General features: G+C 34.2%; 1 protein-coding gene across 2 annotated transcripts in view; it reads left to right on the forward strand.

Moving 5' to 3' along the window:
* Window positions 1-22,466, forward strand: part of PPM1A (protein phosphatase, Mg2+/Mn2+ dependent 1A) — a 51,812-nt gene that overhangs the window by 11,827 nt on the left and 17,519 nt on the right. For both annotated transcript variants that reach the window (XM_064374906.1, XM_012462409.2), the window contains exons 2-4: window positions 14,531-15,384; window positions 17,094-17,211; window positions 21,231-21,339. In XM_064374906.1, the coding sequence (XP_064230976.1) occupies window positions 14,551-15,384; window positions 17,094-17,211; window positions 21,231-21,339 (1,061 nt within the window). In that variant the 5' untranslated portion in view covers window positions 14,531-14,550. The remainder of the gene's footprint in view (window positions 1-14,530; window positions 15,385-17,093; window positions 17,212-21,230; window positions 21,340-22,466) is intronic.

A 22,466-nucleotide genomic window follows, 5' to 3' on the forward strand; every position in this document is an offset into this window, starting at 1 on the left:
AAATGTGTTATCTGAATGTTTATAGTAATGGAAATCAAGTTTACAAAATGTGTGTATATAATTTGTTTTTAATAACCAAGGATTCCTTTCTTTACAAAAGATTTCCTTTATGTAAATCTTCATAACTGTTTTACTGTATTATAGAAGGGGAACGTAAGTGTATTTGTTGATTTAACTGGCTCATCTACAGGACTGAGTTTTATTAGAGGAGTATTTAAACATAGAAGTCTGTGAAAATATTTTTAATGCTGAGGGAAATTGGAGGGACTTCCTAGAACTGCAAACTAATAGAAAACTTTTGGCCAGGCATGGTGGCTCAAGCCTGTAATCCCAGCACTTTGGGAAGCCAAGGCAGGAGGATTGCTTGAGCCCAGGAGTTGGAGACCAGCTAGGGTAACATAGTGAGACCTCATCTCTAGAAAAAATATTTTAAAATTAGCTGGACGTGGTGGAATGCTTAAAGTCATAGCTACTTGGGAGACAGGCACGAGGATCACTTGAGCACAGGTGTGCAGCTCCAGGCTGCAGTTTGAATTGTGATTGTGCTGCTGCATTGTAGCCTGGGTGACAGTAAGACACAAACAAAATACAAAAAAACCCTCTACCTCTAAAGATGTGGAGATTTAAAGATTGCTACGATTTAAATATAAATCATAAATATATAAAATATGATATAACAGAAGAGTATTTGTTAAACAAGACTAGGCTGTGCTACATAAAGGTACTATCATTTTGCTGGTGTTTTCTGATTCTCTTTTGCAATACATGTTCAACTTGACTACTACCTTAGCCATGGTGCAGGGAAATAACATGAACAGAGATGTAAATTAATAGTTCCTGAGTTTCAGCCGGGTGCCGTGGCTCACACCTGTAATCCCAGCACTTTGGGAGTCTGAGACTCAGTTGATCTCAAGTCTGAAGATCACTCGAGACCAGCCTGGCCAGCATGGCAAAACTCCATCTCTTATAAAAAATTTAAAAATTAGCTGAACAAGGTGGTGCATGTCTGTAGTCCCAGCTACTCAGGAGGCTGAGGCCGGAGAATTGCTTGAACCTGGGAGGTGGAGGTTGCAGTAACCCAAGATGGGGCACCACTGCACTCCAGCCTGGTGACAGAGGGAGACTCTGTCTCAGAAAAAAAAAAAAAAAGTTCTGGGCTTCAAGGGCACTAAAATGTCCAGGTCTTAAATTCTTAGAGCCCTCTTCTATGGACCATTTATGTTACTGTTGTTGGAGAATCTAATTTTCATTCTTATCTTCCCCTTTCCCTTTACCTTTTGTTACAGGTTTTTTTGAAGTGAACATACTTTTATGTATTGACTTATTTATTGAGTGCTTCCCAAATGGCAACTTTATTATTTATTTCTTCAACTCAGTTGTCTAGTTTACTTCATTTGTGTCTTATCCATTTAACTTATCCTTTGAGTTTTTAATGTAAACATTTTTAAACTTTTTTTTTTAGATTGAGAGGTGTGCATGTGCTTGTTACATGGATATTACATGTATAATGGTGGAGGTTGGGCTTTTAGTATACTCATCACCCAAATACTGAAGGTTGTACCCAATAGGTAGTTTTTCAACCTTCACCCTCTCCTACCCAGTTGTTTTTATTTCTGAAAGTAATATTTCTTTCTCAATCTGTGTGGTAATTTTTTTTATAGTTTCTTATTTTTCAAAAAATACCTTATCAGGCATTTTGTCCATAGTTATAATATCTTTCAATAATTGGAATTCCTTAGGAAGTTGTATTTACAGAAGTTTGTTTCGTTCTGTATTTGGTGATTTTTTTTTTAATGAGCTAATATTTGATTAAACACTGAACATTTCTCTATCATCTGTATAATTACATACAATTTAATTTCCACTGTTTTTAAGCATAAAAGAGTTTCATTTTCCTTTTTATACTCAATAACTTCTTTAATTAGCCAGTATTTTTTACCAGTTTCTGTACTTACTGTTCCTTGCATCTTCTCTGAGTTCACATTTCTTCTTGCTGAAGTACATCGTTTAGCAATCCTTTTAGTAAGAGGCTGGCTTGTAAATGTCCTTAGTTTTTACTTAGTTTTTCAGCTAGATAAAGAATTCTTAGTTGATAGGTTTCCTCCCATCAGCACCCTCAGTATATTATTTCATTGTCTTGTGAAACTTGGCAAACCTGGATCTCTGAGAAGTCTGGTCTCTGCCTAATTGTTATGCTTCTGTATGTAATTTTTTTTTTTCTGATAGTTTTTAAAAATATTGCTCTTCTTTATTCTGTCACCACTACTTACTGTGTGACCTTGGGCAAGTTCAAAATGGAGATAAAATTGTCTCTGTTTCATAAGGTTGTAATGATGATTAAGTTAATATATAAAGCACTTAGAACAGAGCTTTGCATATTTTAAGTGTGACATGTTAATACTTGTTTTATTTTGCCGTACTTGATATTCTAAACACATTTTTATGATATGCTTAAGTAAGTATGTTGTTTTATCCGTAGCTACTCTTTGAAATATGTTGTTGATGGGAAGACTTATACTTTTCTTTGGTTCTGGAAAATTCCTTAGCCTTCATATCTTTGAATATTCGTTTTCCAATATTCCTTCTTAGTCTCTGTATTATGTTCTAGGCAGTTCCTTAGTATTATTTTCTTTTTTTTTTTTTTAATTGCATTTTAGGTTTTGGGGTACATGTGAAAATCATGCAAGGTTGTTGCATAGGTGCATACGTGGCAGTGTGATTTGCTGCCTTCCTCCCCTTCACCTATATCTAGCATTTCTCCCCATACTATCCCTCCCCAACTCCCCACCCCCACTCTGTCCCCCCCACTCCCCCCCAACAGACCCCAGTGTATAGTGCTCCCCTCCCTGTGTCCATGTGTTCTCATTGTTCAACAGCCACCTATGAGTGAGAACATGTGGTGTTTGATTTTGTGTTCTTGTGCCAGTTTGCTGAGAATGATGGTCTCCAGGTTCATCCATGTCCCTACAAAGGACTAGTATCATTTTCTAATTTACTAATTCACACCTTGACTTTGTCCAGCTAGAATTTGTGTGGCCTCAGTTTTTATTTCTCAGTGAACATTTTTTTAATATCTAGGCTGTCTCTAATAGCCACCTATTCTGGTTTGATTTCTGCCTGTTTTTAATTTTTCTCCCCTAATAGCTATTGTGCCTTCCTTTTAACAATTGAAGTCATTTTCAGATTGTCATTTTTTCTAGTAGAATGAATTCCTACAGTTGTTGATTTTATTGGCTATCTATCTTAGTTGGGTTTTCTTCATGTGTTTTTGAATTTGCTTTTGCAGTCTCCTAATGAATGGAAGTTTTTTTTTTTTTTCTTTTTTACTCTTCTTATCCAGTGTTTTTCATGCTCCTACATCTCTGTCTAAAATCACATCTTTATATTGGAGGCTCAATTCCCTTGATTCTTGATAACATCAAGATCAGGCTTCTTTTTTCAAGAATAATACACAAACTAAGATCTATATTCTTCTCACTGGGCACATAACTTCATCTAAACTGTAGCCTCACGCAATGGTTAGTAGCAGCTTTTTCTGGCTCCTTTCATAGGTTGGAAGAGCCTCCATCCTAGGTATTAGTTTCAGGCAAAGAGCCTGTGTTCTATCTCAGCCATGCATGGGTACCTTTTTAGTCCCTGTTACTATCCTTACAGTATGTGAACGTTTGACCATCTCTGTTACTTGAGCCCAGAAGGCTCATAGTTTCAGCCTCACAAACTACTTTGTATTTAAAGAGTTCAATGGCTTGGTCTTTTTAATATTTTGTTTTTATAGTTAATCTATAGTCAACATACATTAAAATGTTTGGAACAGAGATGCATTTCAACAGTGAATATACAAATCCGTTTGTTTGGAAGTTAGTTGTCTTAGTCCATTTTGTGTTGCTATCACAGACTGGGTAATTTATTAATAATAGAAGTTCATATAGCTCTCAGTTCTGGAGGCTGGTAAGTCTAAGATTGAGGGGCTGCATCTCGTGAGGGTCTTCTCGCTCTATCATCCTGTGGTGGAAGGCAGGAAGACAAGAGAGCACAATAGCAGACAAGGGCAAGAAGGACCCAGAGTTGATTTTACCAGGAACCCACTCCTAAGATAAGGGCATTACTCAAGTTATGCACCCAATTACTACTTAATGGACTCACTGGTTAATACTGTCACAATGGCAATTCAATTTCAGTAAGTTTTGGAGGTGACATTCAAATCATAGCAGAAGGCAACGTTTAAAATCAGTGTATATCCTACATACCCTTCAGAAAGATACTAGTTTACTCTCCGACTTATGAGAGGTATATTTTTTATTCCTTTGCCAATATTGGGTGTTATAGTTTTTTAATCTTTGAGAAGGTAATGTATAAAAAACAAATTTGTGTTTAATAGCTAGCAGGATTGGTTATTGCTCCATATATTTATTAGCTGTTTATATTCTTTTATTATTTAATTGCCTGTTCACATTCATTGCCCATTTCTTTTCCTTTAAAGTGTTCATTTTTATTGTCTTTTAAAATAGCTCTTTGTCTGTTGTAGGAATGTTAACTTTTATGCATATATTGCAGATACTTCAAAGATGTTTGTTTTCAGGTTAATGAGCTTTATAGTGTAGAAATTTTCTTTCTCTGGAGTCACTTTTTCTTATTCCTTTGGAGTGTCAGTCTTGTCTTTTCTTTCTTGTCATCCTTAGAAAGTCCTTTCCTACCATAAGATTATAGAAATATTTGCCTAGATCTACTGGTATGGTTTTTTTTTTTTTTTTTTTTTTTTTTTTTGAGACGGAGTTTCGCTCTCGTTACCCAGGCTGGAGTGCAATGGCGCGATCTCGGCTCACCGCAACCTCCGCCTCCTGGGTTCAGGCAAGTCTCCTGCCTCAGCCTCCTGAGTAGCTGGGATTACAGGCACGCGCCACCATGCTCAGCTAATTTTTTTGTATTAGTAGAGACGGGGTTTCACAATGTTGACCAGGATGGTCTCGATCTCTTGACCTCGTGATCCACCCGCCTCGGCCTCCCAAAGTGTGGTATGGTTTTATTATTAATACCTCAGACTTCAATCTTTAATCTCTTGGTATTTAAGATATGATGTTGTAGGGATTCAACTACCCACCAATGGAGGGCAGGAGTGGAAAAGATCAGCTTTTAGACACCCGTTACTGAATCTTTGTTCCCAGAGCTCTCTTTCTGGATTCTCAGTTCTGTTCCACTGATCAGTTTATTCCTGCATTAGTATTGCCTCTTAAATACTATAATTTGAACTCAAGTTTAAATATCACATATTGCAAATTCTCGTGTTTTTAAGAATGTTTTGGCTATTAACATTTATTCATTCATATGTATTTTGAAATTATGTAATCAAGGTCTGGGAACAAAAAGGTCCAGTTGTGATTATATTGAATTTATAGATTAATAAAATAAGGATAACCGTCTTCACAATTTTGAATCTTCCTATGCAAGAAAAAGAAGTGTGTTTTATTTCACAGCCCTTTTCCTAAAGGTTCTGTTTCTTGTTATTTATTTAGATATATTTTTATTGCTGTTTTTTCTTAACTTTCTAAGTGATTACTGTTAATCGTTTTCATATGATTTTCTCTAGTCAGATAACCTTACTGAGTATTGTTTCCCTAACATTTTAGGTTTTGAGTTTGCCATCATGTAGTCATTAACTGCAAATAATAATTTGATCTCCTTATAATTTTATGCCTCTTTTTGTTAGTCTTCACTTACCTCAATAACCATTATTTTTAGACATTGCTAAGTTACAGGGATAAGAGTTGGTGTCCTTGTTCTTTTTTCTTTCCTGGGAATTGTTCTAATACTGAGGTTTCCTCCTTGGGTTGAAATAAGTATTATATTTAGGAATAAATTTTGTCAAATCCCTTTTAGTATATGATGAAATGATCATATGGATTTTTTTTTAACTTTTAAAAAGATGACATATTAGTCAGCCGCCTAACATTGGATCATTGTTATATTTCTAAAATGAACCCTATTTGGTGATTTGTATTCTATCTTTTACTTACCTTTTTTTTGGCATCTGTATTAATGAATATGTTTGGACTGTAGTTTTATTTTTTTAGTGCTGTCTTTGTCAAATTTTATAGAAGGATTATGATCAGTTTGTAAAAAGTAATGGAAATTTTTTTCCTCTGATATCTAGATAATTTAGGTAATTTGAAAGTTACATGTTTCCATAGGGCTTGAAAGATCTTGTTTTGAAATAGTCTTGCCTGATGCACTTTTATTTTTAATACCTTATTTTGAAAACCATCCAAACTTAAAATTTACAAAAATAATACAGTGAACTTCCATATTTATTTAAATGGCCAATTATTAACATTTTTTCACATTTGTTTTATAAACTTTTTTCCCGTATATGTACATATGTCTATTCATATTCTCTTGGCGCACACACGCACATTTTGTTATTTTTGCTGAACTAATTAAGACTCAGTATGGACTTTATGAATCTTTATCCTTAAATATTTAAATGTGTGTCCCCTAAGAACAAGAACTTTAACTTTCTCTTACATAACCATAGTTCTATTACCAAATTTAGGAAATTCAACATTCATACAATACTGTTATCTAATATACAACCCATAGTCAGATTTTATCAGTTGTCCTAGTAATATCCTTTATAACAATCATCCCCACCACACTCCTTTACCCTTTGCCTTCATCCAAGCCAGTCCATAATAACACATTACACTTTGTTGTGATCTCCGTGGTCTCCTTTAACCTGCAGTAGTTCTTCAGTCTTTTTGTGTTTTGTTTTTCATGAGCTCTGGAGTTTTTTAAGGGTTAGTTTTTTTGATAACTTTCTCATATCGTTCTAGGGTTCTGATCTTCACTGTAGCACTAACTGAAAAAAAAATAGTAATTTGTTTTCCAAGAACTGTTACTTTCCTCCGTATTTTCAAATTCATTAGCAGATAATTATAAGTGATTTATTTTACAACAATAAAATTCTATTTGTGCGATGAGTATAGCCTGTTTGGCTTCTAATTTTAAATAATTTTTTTAGTTAAACTAGTTAGTGGCTTGCCTATTTTATTTTTCTCTCATGTAACATGTTTTGCTGTAATTTTACATAATATATTCCTTCAGCTTTCCTTTTATTTTGTGTATGTATGTGGTTGTTCATTTTTCTTTTTAGGTTGAATATTTAATATACTTATTTTCTTTTTAACTAAGTGGGTATTTTTTTTTCTGTTTTTCAACACACTTGCTAGCTTAAAGGTGAGTTTCCTTTTTTTTTAAGGTGAGTTTTCTTAAGTTTTGGTCACATCTCAGAATTTGATAGATTTTTCTTATTATTTTTTCCAAATATTCTGTAATTGTAGACATATATAAACTCAGTGCAAACTGGCATAGGAGCTTACTTTTTAAGCAATTTCCAGATGTTTGAGGTTTTCTTCTTTCTTTCTACATTATCAATATCTACTATTAATGTATTAAGTTAGATGTGATGTGTCATTTCATTTTCTTTTTTTTGTCTGTGGGGTAGGATGGGGGAGTGTGTTAGAAATGTATAAGCTTTTTCTTCAACATATAATTCAATAAATGTTTGATGTTTCAATTAATGTTTTAAGTGTGTTTGAACAGAATATACAGTCTTAAAATTTTGGACCACACCTTTCACCAGTTTAAAACATGGCTCTTACTCTGTTTATTGCTGTATTCCTTGTGATTTCCTTGTCTGAAATTGAAATTGCAATTCTTGATATCTTTTTTGTTACTTGGTATCTTTTTGCCTAGTGTATTTTGATAACGCCAAAGTACTTTTATACTGACATCTTTGAGTTTCTTGTTTTTGATTAGTCTCTTGATTGAATGAATCTATCTTTAAATAGGTTTTTCTTTTCTTTCAGAAATGAAACATGGATAACACTACTTTAGTGCTGGCCTATCTGTTAATGTCTTCCTATTGCCTTTACTTATGAATGACAACTTTGCTGGTCACAAATGATACCTACTAGGTATCATTCTGTTTTGCTACTTTAGAGTGAGGCAGACATATTAGTCAAAAATTGGATTAGCATAAAGCCTCATAGATTCTGCTGTTTGTTAGATTCACACATATTGTCCTCTTTACCAAATCATACAAACTCTGATGCCATGGTGGAAAAGTATATGAATTGAATTGGATGTGGTCAATAAGGATTGCTAGGGACTCTGGAGAATGCATGTTGTTCTGGGGAGAGGAAATATAATCATTATTCTTGGAATAATACCTCTTTATCCTCAACGTTTATAGCCATTACTTCATTGTCTATCATCTGATATTGCAAAGAAGTCTGGGGCCAGCCTGATTTCTTTTTTTTTTTTTTTTTCTGGCATCTTTATTTTTTTTCATTGGAGTTGGAGTCTTACTCTGTCGCCCAGGCTGGATTGCAATGGTTTGATGAGGCTCACTGCAACCTCCTCCTCCAGGTTCAAGCAATTCTCCTGCCTCAACCTCCTGAGTAGCTGGGATTACAGGCTTGCGTTACCACACCGGGTTAATTTTTGTGTTTTCAATAAAGACAGGGTTTTATCATGCTGGCTAGGCTGATCTCAAACTCCTGACCTTAGATGATCCTCCTGCCTTGGCCTCCCAAAGTGCTATATTACAGGCGTGAGCCACTGCACCTGGCCGATGGCATGTTTATTTTGTCTGAATTGTATTATAGTCTTAAAATTTATAATCTTCAAATTATGCTTTGGTATTGGTCAGTTTCTACTAAATGTATCTAGTACTTGATAAACCCATTCAATCATCAAGTTCAGTCCTTAGTTTATGATTAATTTCTTTTGCCTTTGAAATTTAATTTTTCCCCCATTATTTGATTTTCTTATTTACAATGTGCTAATTAAGCTTTTGGATCTGCATTGTTTGTATCTTTTCTCCAGTCTACTAGCTTTTGTTTCTTTATGCTTACTTGCATACAGATGATTTTTGTCCTGTTCATTTTTAACCCTTGCAGATTGTTTGCTATAGAGTCTTCATATTGCTTTTCATGACATTTAGAATATTGCAGTGATTTTTTTCTCTCAAATATCTTTTATTTAAAGCTCTGTTAATACTTTTTTATATTCTAGTTTCTTTTCATCCTTATTTCACAAATTAGGTTTTCTTTAATTTTCTTAGGTATAAGTTGTGACTAGTTTTCTAGGGTAAATCTTTTAGACTGTGACATCATGTTCTGAGTACTTTTTTAGTTATTACTTTTTATTTCAGAATTTTTGTATGGGTTCCATAAATTTTGTTTCTGTTTTTAAGGATGGCAGTTTTCTCTGTTGTTTGCCCAAAAATAGTGTAACTAGATACTCCTTGCCTCTCCTGTCAGTATACTAGGATACCATTACTTCTTTCCCCTTGGATTTAACAGGCTGAATTATACTAAATTATTTTAGTTATCATATTCATTATTTTTGAGAGAAATGATAGGGATTTGGCCCTATTAACCTGTTACAGGTAAGAAACATAGTCTCTTGATTTTTCTCTTGATGCTTTCTGAAATTACTGCACATTTTCATCTTTACCAGTTTGGCGGATTTTCTTTCCCAGCAGAGGAACTTTACTATTGGGCATTGTATTAGTTTCCATGGCTGCTGTAACAAATTACCATGAACTTGGTGGCTTAAAACAATACAGATTTATTTTCTTACAGGAGGCCACAAGTCCAAAATTATTTTCACTGGGCCAAAATCAAGGTGTCACCAAAAATGTGCTCACTCCAGAGGCTTTAAAGAGGAATCTGTTTCTAGCTTTTTTTCACCTGGTTGTCAGCCTTATTACTTGCCTGGTAGCCACATCACTCCAATCTTTAAGACCAGCATCTTCAAATTTCTGTATGCTCTGTCTTCACATCATCATCTCTCTCTGTGTCAGATCTTCCCCTGCCTCTCTCTTCGAAGGACATGTGAGTTCATTTAGAGGTCTCTGGATAATCCAGGATTCTCTCTCCATCTCAAGATTCTTAACTTAATCACGTCTGCAAAGACCTTTTTTTTTTTCCAAATAAGGTAACATTTATAGGATTAGGACCTGATATCTTTGGGAGTTATTATTCAGCCTACTAGGTATCATTCTGTTTTGCTACTTTAGAGTGAGGCAGACATATTAGTCAAAAATTGGATTAGCATAAAGCCTCATAGATTCTGCTGTTTGTTAGAATTACACATATATTGCCCTCTTTACTGAATCATGCAAACTCTGATGCCATGGTGGAAAAGTATATGAATTGAATTGGATGTGGTCAATAAGGATTGCTGGGGACTCTGGAGAACCCATGTTGTTCTGGGGAGAGGAAATATGTGAAGGTCAAATTCAGGTTATTAGCTTGTAGTCCTAGTTTGTAGCTGCTTTTTGCTTATTTATTTATTTATTATTTATTTATTTATTTATTTTTGAGACAGAGTCTTGCTCTGTCACCAGGCGCCTGGCTGGAGTGCAGTGGCACAATCTCGGCTCACTGCAACCTCCGCCTCCCAGGTTCAAGCAATTCTCCTGCCTGAGGCTCCTAGGTAGCTGAGACTACAGGTGTGAGCCAACACGCCCAGCTAATTCTTTTTGTTGTATATTTAGTAGAGACGGGGTTTCACCATATTGGCCGGGATGGTCATGATCTCTTGACCTCGTGATCTGCCCACCTCGGCCTCCCAAAGTGCTGGGATTACAGGCTTGAGCCACCGCGCCCGGCCTTGCTTTTTATTTCTTACAAGCTAATCTTGCTGTAGACATTGTGTGTGTCTCTTATAATCTTGGTATTGAGAATAAGAGTTTTTTTTTTTTTAATGGGAATTCCATCGATGTGATTTTAAAGTATTACTTTACTAATGATGTTTACTTAGGTATTTCTAGAACTTTAGTCTTCTCACTTAATGTTTTATACATTTCTCAGAACAAGGCAATTGACAGATAATCAGGGTTGCTTATTTATTTATGAGGAAAGTTAGACGTTAAGCGAAAGGACTTATCCAGCATCACATATTGAATAGACCTATAACTTTTAACTTTAATCTTGTGATAACAGGTATTTCCATTTTTTCAATGTTTCATATGTACTTTGAAGTTGATGTGTCTTGTAACATGAAAGAAGTGTCTCTCTATTATTAAATTGGATAGTTGGGCAATTCTAAGTTCTTTTTACTTCATGTTCATGATTTTGTTTTTCTAGATGTGTTATTTTTAAGAATTCAGGTTACTTCTTTTTTTTTTTTTTATCATGTTATTAGAGTTAAACTAATGAAAAGCCATATAGAGATGAACTTGGTTTTGAAATATAATGAGTAGATACTTGCTTGGCTGGAATTTTTTCTCAGAGACACAAAAAATTTTATAAAGAGGGTATGAGTGTATACTTTGTATCCAGGAATGCATGTTCACTAGGGGGAGTGTTAGGGGAACTAGGGTAGAAGACATTTTAAGACACACAGGAGGCCAGTGTGGTGGCTCATGCCTATAATCCAAGCACTTTGGGAGGCTAAGGCAGGGGGATCACTTGAGGTCAGGAGTTTGAGACCAGCGTGGCCAACATGGTGAAATCCTGTCTCTACTGAAAATACAAAATAATTAGCTGGGCATGGTGGTACATGCCTGTAATCCCAGGTACTCGGGAGGCTGAGGCACAGAATCAATTGAATTCAGGAGCTGAGGTCATGCTGCTGCATCCCAGCCTGGGCGACAGAGTGAGACTCTGTCTCAAAAAAAAAAAGACACAGAGGACACAAAGTATACACTCATACCCTCTTTATATCCATATCCCTTATCAGTTTGGGTGATTATGTTATTCTAGTTTCATGAACCTTTACTCTTAGAACTTGGTTTATTCTCTAATACCTTTTAGGATTCAGTTTTGCAGTTGAGATGGCTAATACCAATTTGATACTCTTTCCTTTTATGATTGCCCATGGTTTTTGTCTAGAATCTTGCATTTTAGTATTTTGTTTTCCTTGCATTTCTATAGTTGTGGGTAACTAGGAGTGGGTTTTTAGTAATTAATTCAGCGAGTTTAATTTTGAAAAGGTTTCCACTGAGGAACACTTTCTTTGGTGATAGCTTCCCTGTTTTCTCCTTCAGAAAGTCTTGTTTTTTATATGCATATTTATTTTTTGGGTGCAATCTCTTTGTTATTGAATTTTTATTTGCATCTGATTTTTTGAGTTTATTTATTCAGCAAATATTTATTAATGGTCTACTGTATACTCTTGCTAGAGGAGTTGACCTAGGAAACTCAAAGGAGGGTTCTTTGAAGAATTGATGCGTGAGTTGAGATCTCAAGAATGAGTAGGAATTAACTAAGACGTGAGAATAGCTGTTAGGGAAAGTAGAATTTGTTTATATATTTGGAGGAAGGAGGTATGAGTACTAGGTACTGTAAGAAAACCCTTGTGGTTGGAGTAGAAAATGTAGGGGAAGGGACAGTATGAAGTGTGATGAGGCTGGAGAAGGTAGGTAGGGGATTGACTACCCAGGGCCTTCCTGTGAGTCATAGTAAATAGCAGTTCTTTATCCACCACCTCCCCCTGCCTGCAGTGGAAAGGCACTGAGAAACTTTTAGTACAGAATTGCCCCCATCTTCTGCCTTAGGCATTCTATCTAATCTTTTTCACCAGTTTGCAGCTTTACTGTGCCTCAGAATCACATATGAAAATTTAAAAATCATAGATAACCTAGGTTCCAACCCTACTCTGGAAATTCTGATTTGGAAATACTTATTTTTCAAAAAGTCCACAGATAATTCTGCTGCACAGCCATGGCAGAGACCCATTTTCTCAGTGGTTGATGATGCTTTAGAGTCAGGCAGACTTGAATCAGAGCCCTGATTTCTTTAAACTTATTAGTTAAGTGATCTTGGCCAAGTTCTTTAATCTTGACTAAGGTTCTTCATCTATAAATTGGAGATAATATTATTACCTACCTTAGAGAGTTGTTGAGGAGATTAAATGAAGTAATGCTTGTAAAACACTTACCAGAGGAACTTAGAATGCTTCTTAAACATTGTCTGGTAATAAGGTGTCATTATTACGTTATCCTTTATCCAATCAAAACACTTATCCAATCAACTTGATGTCAGAAAAATAATCTGATAAATATCAGCATAAGGGATGGATGATAGCTTGTTTTCATTACTTAACCTTCTGTTAGTTGAACTGTTCTAGGAGGCAGAGGAGTAGGCAGATGGTTTTATCATGCCAAATCAGCCCGTCTTTTCTGCCTATGTATCAATTTGGACCTACAAGGAAAATGAAGGGGAAAACAAATGTTTTTCTTTCCTTTCTAGGGGAATTTTCTTCTTGCCCTTTTTCTCCCAGTTTCCTCTCTGTGATGAGTATCATTAGCATCATCAGTACCCTAGTCTTAAAGCTGCATAGTGATTTACCTAGATAATTTTCTCCACCATTATTCTCTGCTACCTAACTCATCTTCACCTCCATTAAATCTCTGTTCATCATGCTGTCCTTCTTTTGGATTGCCTTTAGTTCAATTGTGACTTACTTGATTACTTGAACCCAGGTCTCGACATTTCTAAGCTATTGTTAAGGGCCATGGTAAATTCTGACCAGCTGTCTTTCTGCCTTGTGTGGGCCCTTTCTAGACCAGAGGGTGTTAACTTTTGAGTATTGGGAAACCATTAGATTTGCTGAGCCTTCAGGCTTGTCAGCAGGGCTGTCACTAGACCCTTTGATCTTCTTTGCTATTTATACCTAATGGTCATAGCATATAATAATAATGGTACATGGTATTACTATTTGATTAATAGATTACTATTAGTAATTTTGTTTTTTATATATATATAGTATACTTTGTTATGTGTATATATAATTGCTTGCAACTTGAAATTTTAGGCTAGAGGATTTATAGTAATTTAAGAACTTATTGGCTTTATCAAAGATTGAAAAACTTCATGGAAAAGGTAGAATGTAAGCCAGACTTAAAAGGAATAGGTATACTTTTTTCTATAAGTAGAGAGGAGAGGCAGGGGATTCCAGTTAAGTAAACTGACATGAGCAGAGGCTTAAAGGAAGGAACATGCAAATTTGGAGCATTGTGAGTAGATTATTTTTTATTTTTTCAGAGCGTTCATGCAGTGGGAATAAAAGTAGGGAGTTTGGAATCAAGCTTAGAAATTCCTAAGTGTTCAAGATATTTCAATTAGTAGTTTCTGTTTTTTTGGTATGTCATGAATTTGTTTGGCTTTTCTTGATTGATATGCATACAACTTAATCCTGAGATTACAAATGTTCATTGTATCATTAAATACTTAGCCTGGTTTGTTGATGGCCACTGCCAGGTCTCCTTTCTGCCTTCTCCCCTTAATCCCAGTGCTTTAGTGTTTTTCTGCCTTTTTGTCTATTATGATCTGTGCTTCATCAGGCCTTCTCCAGTTCTTCCTTGTTAATCTCTAGATTCCAAATTAGCAACACGATGAATGTCTGCTTATCACAAAAGTTGTGAATTCCTGTGTATCTCTTTCACTTATTAAAAAGATTGTTTGGTACATGTTTTGTTTATAAGACAGTTATTGACTTTCCTGTTTCTCTTCCTTTACAGACCTAGAGGATCAAGACATAATGGGAGCATTTTTAGACAAGCCAAAGATGGAAAAGCATAATGCCCAGGGGCAGGGTAATGGGTTGCGATATGGGCTAAGCAGCATGCAAGGTTGGCGTGTTGAAATGGAGGATGCACATACGGCTGTGATCGGTTTGCCAAGTGGACTTGAATCGTGGTCATTCTTTGCTGTATATGATGGGCATGCTGGTTCTCAGGTTGCCAAATACTGCTGTGAGCATTTGTTAGATCACATCACCAATAACCAGGATTTTAAAGGGTCTTCAGGAGCACCTTCTGTGGAAAATGTAAAGAATGGAATCAGAACAGGTTTTCTGGAGATTGATGAACACATGAGAGTTATGTCAGAGAAGAAACATGGTGCAGATAGAAGTGGGTCAACAGCTGTAGGTGTCTTAATTTCTCCCCAACATACTTATTTCATTAACTGTGGAGACTCAAGAGGTTTACTTTGTAGGAACAGGAAAGTTCATTTCTTCACACAAGATCACAAACCAAGTAATCCGCTGGAAAAAGAACGAATTCAGAATGCAGGTGGCTCTGTAATGATTCAGCGTGTGAATGGCTCTCTGGCTGTATCGAGGGCCCTTGGGGATTTTGATTACAAATGTGTCCATGGAAAAGGTCCTACTGAGCAGCTTGTCTCACCAGAGCCTGAAGTCCATGATATTGAAAGATCTGAAGAAGACGATCAGTTCATTATCCTTGCATGTGATGGTATCTGGGATGTTATGGGAAATGAAGAGCTCTGTGATTTTGTAAGATCCAGACTTGAAGTCACTGATGACCTTGAGAAAGTTTGCAATGAAGTAGTCGACACCTGTTTGTATAAGGTAGCTAGACTTTTTTTAAAAAACAAAATGATTTTATGTCATATTAGTCACTACTCTAATATTTAATCATCTTAGAATCTGTAATTCTGAAAACTGAGTTTTTGGCACAATTGTAGGATACTGTTCACCAGTTATGACTATATCATAGGAACACTTGTGTAGAAGTAAATTACCCAGTTACCATCTCTGCAAGAGTTATAAGCTGAATGTTTAGTCTTACTACTTGAGCTTTGTAATAATGTGGAAGATTATCAGCGGTAAAAAGATTTTTGTCAGAGTGCATGTTTTGAAAGAAAGGGGGTGGGGAGGGTTAGGCTTTAGTGTCTATAAATGAAAAGCATTTTAGAGTTTTAATGTTTCTACCATGTGATATCTCAATCCATTTATGATACCCTAGTACTTTGAAACTAAGGTTTAATGGGTCTGTAGCACTAAGAAGACTATAGTGACCATTAGACCTGATGTAATAGAAATAACCTTGTACATGGAGTCAGAAGAACTTGATATGAGACTGTGTATGGTTTTAGGTAAGCTATTTAAATTCTGGATAATCAGTTTCTTTCATTATAAAAAGGGTAAGACATTATCTTGTCTCATGGGGTTATCAGGAGGATCAAATGGGATAATATACATAGGTGAACTAGCTCAGCCCCTTTATTATACAGATGAGGAAGCTGAAGCCAGAGAAGGTTCCACAGACTTAAAAGTCAGACAGACTTGAGATCAAGTCTTACCTCCATTACTTTTGTACTCGACATGCCTGAACAAATTGTTCAACACCTCTCAGTTTTAAAATGGAGGTAATACTATCTCATAGGACTGTTGAGAAATTAATTAGCATATATATATAATGCCTAGTTTAGCATATAATACATGCTATACCCTTTTCTAGAGATATTACAAATGACTTTTACAGGGTTTTATAACATTGGTAGCAGCATTAAGACTAGAAAATCAAGGCCCTTGACTTGGGTTCAGTGTTGTTTCTGCCACACTTTGTTCTGTTTTGCCAATAATACTTATTAACTTATTCTTTGATTTTTTTTTAAATAAATGTTGACTTTATAAAATTCTTCTGAGGGTATATATTTGAACTCAAGTATTTTAATTACAGCATTTTGAATACTTAGATTCTTTAAAAATATAGTTTCTAAAAGTTGTCAGTTTTTTAAATTATACAAGTTAAAAGCTGGTTTATAAAGCTTACATGTAGTTTTACCCCTTATTTCATATTTCTACTTATAAAGCAAATGCATTAACCCCACAATATATAATTTACTTTAAATATAATTTTATCAGATATGTGTGACTACAGGTCAAATCCTATTGTAAACAGCCACTAAAATTTTCCATCATGTTGTATGGAATGAATGTGTGTGTACATGTGTATTTGTGTTAGGTATCACTTCAAATTAAGTCATCAGTAAATGTTTAGAAATAGTATTGTTTTATAGAATTATACAAAATTATTATTACAGTGAGATTTAATCTGTAATGTTTCTCTCCTATCTTTTGGAGTATTGGTTATACTGTATTCTCTCTACTGTTGGGTCATTGCACACACACGTGCGTGTGCATATGTTTTTTCTCCCTAAAAGTAACATTTTCACTAAAACAAGTATAACTGTAATTGGCACAGCTGTAAAGGTTCTCAAGGATTTGAAGAGCAAAAAGAAAACTAAAATATTCTCAAATTTTTTTCTTCCCAGGGAAGTCGAGACAACATGAGTGTGATTTTGATCTGTTTTCCAAATGCACCCAAAGTATCGCCAGAAGCAGTGAAGAAGGAGGCAGAGTTGGACAAGTACCTGGAATGCAGAGTAGAAGGTGGATCATTTAACAAAAAATAAGTAGCTTTATTAAAGAAAAATCTTCAACACAATCAAACTTTAACATTTTAGCTTTTAGATTTTTATGTATCTTTGACATCTAGTGTTTAGTGTACAAACGTGGAAAAGGACATTTCTGTAGTAGCTGTTAAGATATATGCAGTTGTCCTATCACAGTTATATTAGAAGTAACAACTAGCGTGGAAAGAACCTACGTTCTGTTCAGGATACTTCTGTTTTAAAAAGCTAAAATGTTTGTGTGCTCTAAAATTCTTGATGAATTCACTGGCATGAGTAACTTTTATGCCGGGAAAATCTGATTTGTGGTTTATTTAATTACAAAGAGATTGTGATGGTGATAATTTTAATACCATCTTTCTGTGAAAAGCTGTGTATATTTTTAATCTCTAGGGCCTTTTTTCGATAACTTGAAAATCACAGCCTCACTCATCATTAGCAACGTTCTATACACAGCTTTAAAAAATTTGCTGTAAACTGTTTCAGAGCTTCTTACCTAAGCCATAAACTGTCTCACTTAAACAAGATAGACCTCAGTAGAAGACATAATATTTCTCTACCTGGCAGAAATGTAACTGCTGAGTAAGATTAAGAAATAAGTTGAGGATTTCTGGAGTATATTTCTCATAATTCTGCAGAGACTTCAATTTATTGCATATATTCAGTTAAGTGTCTATGCAGTTTCTGTAAGCAGAAAACTTGGCATGACTTTATTAGTGTTAAAATGTGAAAATGCTGGTGAACTGAGGTAGAAAAAATATAAGAAAAAATTAAATTTAAAAAATAGTATTAAAATGCATTTTAGGCTCCTAATGTTAATTTGCACGTTAAAGACCTCTAATCTCATGCAAGTATTGACCTATCACACCTATATCCCACTGTGCCTGCATTATTAAAATTACTGTTCACTTTAATTTTGTTTTTTCCCTTTTTACTGTTTGATACCAATCATAATCAGTCTGATATTAGAATCATGATTGGTTTTGTTCTTTAGTACTGTCTAGAGCTACTATTTTGTTTTTATTGCCATCTCCCACTTGATAGTGATACATCTACTATTTGTTTGTACTATTTAGTATTGCATTCACTGGACATGCTATTCAATGAGTTTGTCTCCTTACTGTTACCAAGGGTCTTGGAATTTTTATATTTTAAGTTAATCATTCAATATAAGATATTTATAGGTAAAATTTTAAAATATTTAGAATGCTACAGTCATTGGTTCAAACGATTAGTGGAAAAAGACAAATTCATAAGAATAATATGTGTAGGGATAAGTTGATGTTTAATGTATTGGCACTTTAACTTGGGCAGACATGTTTTCTTCTTGGTCTAAAGAAATAATAAGTATTTTAATATTTTTACTATGAAATGGGATCCAGTTTTAGAAATTAATTGCTACTTTTCTCTTTAGTGTATACTCTTTAAGTTTTAGATGGAATTATGAAATACTTTACATAATTTTGTTACAATACTAAGTTTTATATTTCTTATTATCAAGCAAGAGTTGCCACCTGGACAGAGTTTACATTGATACTCAATACTTTTGATATGTTAAAGTGTTATTATACTTGTACCATTCAGTTGGAGATTGTCATAAATTAAATATGCTATTTTTTACTCAGATTTGATGAGACTGCAAATAGAGAATAAATATTACATAAAAAATGCTATTTTAAAACATAGAATGTAACTGTTTGTTTTGTAAAAGTTGTTGTATGTCCTCAATGAAAAATATTGCCTTCAGCTTCCAAAGCAGGCACCCAAATGCCTTTTTCTTTTCTCTCTCTTTCTTTAAATACATGCCTTCACTAGATTGCTGTGACCTACTAAACCTCATTTTATTTGCTTGGAACATTTTTGGCTTCTCTGTCCACACTGTAGAAAAGGACAAAGGCCTTCTAGCTCTCCTTTTTCTCTTATTTGTTCCTTTCTAAATACTTGACTCTCTGGGGGCGTGAAAAGATTCAGCTCATAATTTATAGTACTATTAATTTTGTGGTCCTTCTAAGCCAATTTAAAATTATACTTCTGTGTATATATTTTCTAAATCTTTGCTACCAGCTGCCTTAGCTTTAAAGTTGCTGATTTGGAGATGACTGATAGAATCCCTGAAACTTGGCGGAGGGGAGTGGAAAGGAGCAGAATGTGTTTGTGTATATGTATGTGAAACATGGATTTTCTGTACATAAATATTCTTTAGAAAAAGCATTCAGTCTTTTACAATTCCAAGTAAAATGTATAGACCAACAGAAATTAAAGGAAAATTTCTTAAAATTCATTTTCTTTTTTGAAAGCAGACAGAAGCAAGGCTAGTACAGTATAAATAGTCAGGTAGTTTAAATGCATTGTCCCACGTGAAATATGAGATATTAACTGTTTTTAAAGCTTTACATTATTTTTTTAAAAGAATTTGTTTTCCTGTAATTTTCTTCACAGTTAAAATATCCTAATTTATATTTTAACAAAAGATGTAAGATACATCAAATATAGATGAGTCAAAGTAATGTTTTTTTAGACCTGAAACCATCATTGATTCAATTTTTCATCAGTGTTTATTTCTATTGTATTTAGTTATCTATCCAAATAATTGTATTGGCTTAGTGGAGACTGTATGTTAAGTGTATTAATTTTAGATTGTAAAGTTGTGCAGTTCAGGTAAACATCAAATCCCTTTATTTTTGTACAGCAGATTTCCAGCATTAGAACCATGTAGAACAAATATATACTAGATGTTAAAGATTACACAATAAAGGAACTTGGCAAACCAAATCTGAGATCCTTGCTTTTTGTTCAGATTTAAGACTGTTTTTTTTAAAGGCAAAAAATAATAGATGGTAAAAATTTGGCCTTTATTCTAAAAGGACAGTTTGAACCATTTAAAGGAAATATTATGGGTAGCCATGCCTGTTTTTAAAAATGTTGAGGCTTGATCTGAATCTTTATGTGCATTGTTATTTTCTAAGGTATTTACAAATTGAGAAGAGAATAATGATTTCTTGCCCCAGTAATGACAAACACAATACCATTTCTTACTAGAAACATTGAAAAACAAAAACTGAACAAAACTTGAACATATAACTTACAAATACTTTTGGCTTGAATTTGCATGTCTCAGAATATGTGTGCTAAAACTGCAAGTGAAGACTTTTTGTACTTAGAGTGAGTAGTTTTAGAGTTCTTTGTAAGGTTCTTCTTAATTTTTTCTAGTCTGTGATGTGAATAACAGTATGCATCTGCATGACAGCACTGCAGATCATATTGCTGTGCCCTTTTAATAACTGGATGTTTTTAAATTCTTTTAAATGCAGTTGTATGGTTTATCAGATCTTTTTTTAAACATGAGGAAATTTAGACCTTTTCTATTCAAGGCTTTGTTCAAGTAATGAAGGAATGGTATTACATATCTATACAGTATATTGTTTAAAGATACTTTAGAGAAGAATTAAGCTGAGACAGTGATGTTCAAGTACATAACCTAATCTCTACATGCTATTTAAGTATCATTTTGCAAATATAAATATATAAATAAAAATAATTGGGGTAGTATATAATCTATAAATTCCCCTATACTTAAGGGTTATTCTTTTCAAATCTTGAAATTGCTTATTTTTAAAAAAGCTATGCAGTGTTTATATAGGGCAAAGGTCAGGAAACATGTTTTCAGTCTAAAGAAAGGAGTGATGTAAGAAGTAACTAGTTGACATCTTAAAGGATATTCTCATTTGTGCACACATATCCTTGATTATATAATATGCCGATTTAACATGAAATATTTTTTCTTTTCATGTTTTAATTTTGATTTGAAGTTAATCTTATGTGTCATTTTGTGTTCTAAATCTTCAAAGATCAACCTTTTTTTTTTTTTAATGATACCAGATTAGAAAAAATCTCAGATGTGGTAAATGCCATCTTTAAAAAGCTAGGTTATCTTTGTTTCAGTTTTCTTTTTAATTAAATTTGGATAACACTTACAAAAAAAGTACTTCTGATTCCCAGAAATCATAAAGAAGCAGGGGGAAGGCGTCCCCGACTTAGTCCATGTGATGCGCACATTAGCGAGTGAGAACATCCCCAGCCTCCCACCAGGGGGTGAATTGGCAAGCAAGTAAGTTACATTCTGTATACTCTTAGCTTTATGTCACTGTATGAAAATGTTAGGTGTTCATCAATCAAATGTGTTTGCCTAATTTTCTAAACTGATGCAGTTGTCTGTGTTTTAACCTGTGATTTCAATGTTTTTTTTTTAGTATTAGAATATCTAGAGCTTGTTTAGACTTAGGTATCAGAGTATCATTGTTTACGACTGATTGCAGTGAGGATTGTCTTTAGTGGAAGCTTGGTTGACATTGATTTCCTTATAGAGCATAAATGAGATAATATACTGAAATAACTTTTTAAACTAAATTACATAGGACTACATAAAAATTTACATAATTCTAAGTGTCATTGTTATTAATAGTATAATTTGATTTTGTCAATCCCTGAGTAACTTAACACCCTGAAAATTCTCTTCATATGGGCCAGTTTCTATATCTGATTTTCCCAGTGTTTTTGGTTGCTGATTGTTGGTTAGTTGGTTTAGGTGTCAGGGAAGAAGGTAGAATACATTTCTTATCTTTTCCCTTTCCACTTAAGTTAATAGAATTGGACTACTTGGTGTGAAATAGTAAGCTTACATCTTTACATGATAAAGTGGAAAATTCAAGCAGTTCAAAGGCTTAAAATATTTTTACCTCAAACATCATATAATTGACCTACAAACATAAAACATACAAACACCTTTGGCTTGAATTTGGATATAGAGTAAATGTGCTAAAACTACAAGTGAAGACTTCTTGTACTAAGAGTGAAGATATATTATTGACTGATTTTTGATTCTCTACTATGTTTTGCAAGTGTGACCATGTTCTTTGTAGTCATTAAATAGTGATTGTAAAAGTTCCTGTTTGAAGCTTTTATTTTTTGGAAACGTTTTATGTTAGCGTATCTTAAGAACGGCATTGCCGTTGCAGACTCATAACCATTTAACCAGTTCAAACAGAAGTAGACTATATAGACTTTTTTTTTAATGTGTAATTTTTAGCCTGTTGGTAGAGTGTTATAATACATTTTAGACTAAATTCGCCTTTAACATAGGGGCCCAAATATCTTAAAGTGAGGCTCACTATTGACAGCAAGAAATAGAACTAAAATTCTAAGATTAGTTTTGAAATTTTAATCAACACCTGGCTA

Source organism: Aotus nancymaae, unplaced genomic scaffold (genome assembly GCF_030222135.1).
Source record: "Aotus nancymaae isolate 86718 unplaced genomic scaffold, 86718_ANA_hifiasm-v0.15.2.pri h1tg000011l, whole genome shotgun sequence".
In the NCBI taxonomy this organism is placed as follows: Eukaryota; Metazoa; Chordata; class Mammalia; order Primates; family Aotidae; genus Aotus; species Aotus nancymaae.